General features: G+C 55.1%; 3 protein-coding genes across 3 annotated transcripts in view; all 3 read left to right on the top strand.

Moving 5' to 3' along the window:
- Positions 1-305, top strand: part of ACA1_250050 (Leucine-rich repeat-containing protein) — a gene marked incomplete at both ends in the record, with an annotated part of 1122 nt that extends 817 nt beyond the window's left edge. The window contains one exon of the mRNA XM_004352607.1: positions 38-305. Coding sequence (XP_004352659.1) covers positions 38-305 — 268 coding nt within the window. The remainder of the gene's footprint in view (positions 1-37) is intronic.
- Positions 306-676: 371 nt separating this feature from the next.
- On the top strand, positions 677-2432 carry ACA1_250040 (oxidoreductase, 2OGFe(II) oxygenase family protein; the record flags this gene model as incomplete). The annotated part of the gene is given in 9 exon segments (XM_004352606.1): positions 677-734; positions 748-915; positions 1077-1204; positions 1269-1371; positions 1457-1625; positions 1718-1815; positions 1903-2000; positions 2087-2201; positions 2311-2432. 9 exon segments carry the CDS (start codon positions 677-679, stop codon positions 2430-2432), a joined length of 1059 nt encoding a protein of 352 aa, XP_004352658.1.
- Positions 2433-2666: 234 nt separating this feature from the next.
- ACA1_250030 (uncharacterized protein) lies at positions 2667-4237 on the top strand (the record flags this gene model as incomplete). Its single annotated transcript, XM_004352605.1, has 7 exons — positions 2667-3308; positions 3406-3471; positions 3538-3606; positions 3730-3782; positions 3874-3994; positions 4080-4190; positions 4214-4237. 7 exons carry the CDS (start codon positions 2667-2669, stop codon positions 4235-4237), a joined length of 1086 nt encoding a protein of 361 aa, XP_004352657.1.
- Between the last annotated feature and the right edge of the window lie 39 nt (positions 4238-4276).

Genomic DNA, 4276 nt, shown 5'->3' with positions numbered 1-4276 from the left:
GGTGTGCCCTCTTCGCGTTCGTGTTGGCTCAAGTCAGCAACAGCCACCAACGCGACCTGCAGTCCGTCATCGGCGTCTGCTTCCTTGTCGCCGCTGGTCGGGAGCTTCCCCAGCTTGCGAGTCGCATGTGCTTCTGCAACGAAAAGCTCACCATCAGCGTCAACCGGTCCACTACACGGAAGAGTAAGGGCGCACCAGCAAGAAGGGCCGTGCTGGGCGCCGCCTGGAGCAGTGAGGCTGGAGTCATCGCTCCTCCTGCGCTCTGTGGGGCGTGGCACCAGAACGATCTGAGCCACGAATGGTGAAAGGCCACGGCTGGTAAGGTGCTCGAGCGGGCTCGGGCGAGGTGGAGGGTTCGCCAGAGTCTCTCGTCCTCTGCCACCAGCCCGCGCAGTGTGCGCGACACGGCGGCCACGCGTAGCAGAACGCCCACCCCATCACGGTCGGCCCGCAGAAAGGGCAGCACCAACCCGAACACTTGCCTCTGCTGCTTCTCCTCCATCAACGGAAATCAACAGAGAAAAGAGAGCGCTCACGAAAAAAGGGGCTTTCAATTCACGGAAATCCGATTTCACTTCGACGGGGGCAAGGGCAAGCCCTCCTCCCCTCCTTCAGCATCAACTCACCAACAACACACATCAAGGCACCATGGAAGATCCAATTCGTTTGAGCAACGATGAGGCGTTTGCCAAGTCGCCGGTGGGGTCTGTCGACCAACAGGTGGCACCTGAGCCGTGCTCGAGGCAGAGGCGCCGCCTCCCCCTTCGTACGTCCCGTTCAAGCCGGAGGACGCTGCCCACGTGGCCTGGGAGGACATTGCCAATCCCGAGGGAGGAGCTGATTCTCGCGCGGCCTTCGTCGAGAGCCTGCGCAAGGTGGGCTTTGTCTTTCTTTCCCTCCCTGACTCTATGATGGGTACCTCCTCCAACCTTCAGACAATTTTTGTGCTGTTTTGATTGTTTGCGTTTTTATTGCTATTAATTTTTGATATATATCAAATATAAATGATTATAAATGAATAAATAAAACTAGGGCTGTTGAGGTTGGTGCTTGCTCTTACGGTTTGACCTGTCCAGGTCCAATCAATTCGTCGTACGAGGTGGCGCGACAGTTCTTTGCCGGTGAGGCCAAGAAACATCACAGGATGCGCGAACAGCGCGACGTCGGGTACGTCAACATGCCGCACATCAAAGAGTTCTACCAGGTATGCACCACTCCCCAAGGCCATTGCCTATTATTCGCCATGTTTCATCTCTCTCTTTGGTCAGATGCGATATACCAAGAGTCCGACAGAAGTGTGGCCAAGTCAGCCGGAGAACTTCAAGGAGGTGGCGCTCGAGTACTATGACCTCATGCTGCGCATCACCAAAGGTATACCCTTGCCCGTTCAAACAGAGCTCTTTCTTCTTCTTCTTCTTCACGATTGATCGCCTTATGCGGCCGCAACCACCTGCAGAATGCTTCAAGATGATGGCGGAGGGAATCAAGGTCGACGCGGAGCACTTCGTCAATCTCTTGGACTTGGAGGAGCGCAAAGAGAAGGAGGTGGACACGTTCTACGGCAGCACTCTTTTCCGCTACTTCCGCTACAAGAACAAACCGTGCCTGCCCGAGGATGAGCCCTGGTACTGCCCCAACTCGACCACTCCACTTTCTGTCTTTCTTTGGATGACGCGGGTCCTCATGAGCACTAAGTGATCCTATCCCTGCTGTACAGCAAGGTGCACACGGACATTGGACTCCTCACCATCATCCCCGTGACGACGGTGCCCCAACTTCAAATGCTTCACCCGGACAATTTCGAGTGGATCGATGGTACAGAGCTCTATGTCCCCATGCTCCAAATGGTTGTAGCTACCAGACTCCTAACGGCCATCATTCGCTCGACCACCACCAATCTAGCCGAGCCGCTCTCCACAACGAAGAACGAGGTGATTGTCTTCTGCGGTGAAATGATGGAACGGCTCACCATGTACTACTACCGCGCCGTTATGCATCGGGTACATGTCCAGCCAACCCTCCTCTCCGATTCAATGCCTGGCGTTGATGATAGCCAGAGCTGACCTAATGCACACACGTTCATCAGGTGAACCCACCACCGGTTGAGTTGATGGGGCAGGAGCGATACTCGTTAGTCTATCTTTGCCGCGGTCGGCCAGACGCCGTAATGGACACGGTCAAGCTCAACAGTCCTGTCCTTGGTCCCGCCTATTGGTGCGCACCGACTGTTGCGTGCTGCATGTTTGGTTGCCCAATTCTCACTTGATACGGTGTTGGCGTATGCTGTATGTTTGGACAGGGAGTTCAAAGAGCCGATAACCATCGCTGAGTTCATGCGGCAGAGGTACACCAACAAGGAGTCGGCCAACGGGCTCAACACCATGCAGGTCGGTGGCGTCGGCTTCCCCACTGAAAATCTCAAGGCTTTTTGATTTTCTTTGGGCCTTGCGGCGCAAAGAAGATCAAAAATAACGAAAATGTACATTCCAATCGACCTCACGCTGCCAGGCAATTTCCGGCTTTTATCAGATCAAAAAAGGCGGTGAGATTGGGTCAGATTACAGAGCTGGCTGCATCGTGGGAGAGGGCATGAGCTTCATTGCCAAACGCTCAGGGTCGCAGATTGGAGGGAGGGGGACAAGGAGAAGGAAAAGGACAAGGAGTTCATGGCCAAGATGCTCAGGAAAGAGAAGGAAGTGAAGAGGAAGAAAAAGACGAAAAAGAAGACGGGGGGCGAGGACAGCGACGATGACAGCAGCGACGAGGACACGGATCACTCCTCTTCCAGCTCAACATCTTCGGATGAGGAGGAGGAAAGCGGCGGACGGCGTCTAAAGAGGAGCCACTCCATCAGTTCTCTCCTAGGGAGGAGCAAGAAGGGCAGCGCCATCAAGGGATTCTCATCTCCACCTCCCGCAGATGCGGTGAAGGTGCGATTCAATATTCTCCTCAAGTTGATCGTCGGGCTGCCCTCGTCTGCAAACGATCGGCCCATCTACGTAGTGTGGAAGCGCGGCCGCAAGCGACAGAACAGAGGAGAGACCAAGCACATTCGATCGACTGGTGGTGTGGTGATGTGGGGCGAATCCATCTGGCTCGAGGTCACCATGGCTGCCCACTTCTCTCCTTCTTCCTCTTCTTCCTCTTCCTCTTCCTCCTCCCTTGCTACGCCAAGTGCTGCACCAGCCGCGGTCTTGGGGACCTCGCCAGCCAAGACTGCAGCGGCAAGCTCGCCGGTCAAGCCCGCAAGCAGTGGCGCAGGCCCTCAGTTTGACAAGAAGAGCCTTCTGCTCTCCATCAAGCGAGAGGTAGCCCCCATCCTCCTTTACCCCTCTGATCACCGTCTATGAATGCGTGTGAGGTGGTTGTGGGCTCGGAGTCTGAGGTGTGTTTCATTCGAAACAGGGTAAGAGCTCCTCGCTGGGCAAGGTCACGATCGATCTCGCCGAGTACGCCGCTGATGGCACCAACGTACGTCTCCCCTCCAGATCTCGGTACCGTGTGCCTATGTTCACCGCGGTGTGAGCACTTTGGCAGGCCTCCAAGGAGTACAAGGTCAAGATGGGCGGCACAAAGAAGGGCGAATCCAAGGAAGCAGTCCTTACTGTACGTCGTAGTTCTAGCGCTGTGCCTGCTCAAGCATCGATTGATTTATTATTGGTTGAACGTTACGTTGGGGGTAAGCAAGGACTCACACATGCCCATGTTCCTGTGCTGGGTGCTACTTAGGTACAATTCAAATCAGAATGGCTCAAGGTGAATAACAAAAAGCTAGTGCGCAAGTACGAGCCTCATGCCTCAGCTCTCGGTGTTAATAGAGAGCTGTTCTTAGCTTTCGTCTTTCCTCTCTCTGCTTCTCTGCGTGTGATCCAGAGGCACGCTCATCCAAGTGGCTGCTCCGCACGTGGACTCGCCTTCGGCTCCTGTCTCTCGCCCTAGGACCGACTCTGGCGGCGCCCCTCGTCAGCTGAGTTCGATGGCCTCCCTTGTGGGCGTACGTCGCCATCAGACTGCTCCCGAAATCATGGAGCTCGCGTTAAGCCTACCGTCTGTTCTCACTCGCGTTGTTACCATGACAGAGCGAGTTCGAGCTTGTTACGGACAGTGAAGCCGAGTACTCGGAGACCGATACGGACATGACCGCTGATACTGACATATCCGAAAGCGACTTCTCCGGATCGGAGACAGACGTGCGCTTCGCTTTCTTCTTCAGTGTCCACTTTTCAATGAGAGATAACATCATTCGCACCATGGTGAGCAGCATCGCTAACGGTGT

This window comes from Acanthamoeba castellanii (assembly GCF_000313135.1).
Source record: "Acanthamoeba castellanii str. Neff unplaced genomic scaffold scf7180000084767, whole genome shotgun sequence".
Classification (NCBI taxonomy): Eukaryota; Discosea; order Longamoebia; family Acanthamoebidae; genus Acanthamoeba; species Acanthamoeba castellanii.
The sequence above is the reverse complement of the archived record's forward strand: the minus strand, read 5'-3'. Positions and strand labels throughout refer to the sequence as shown.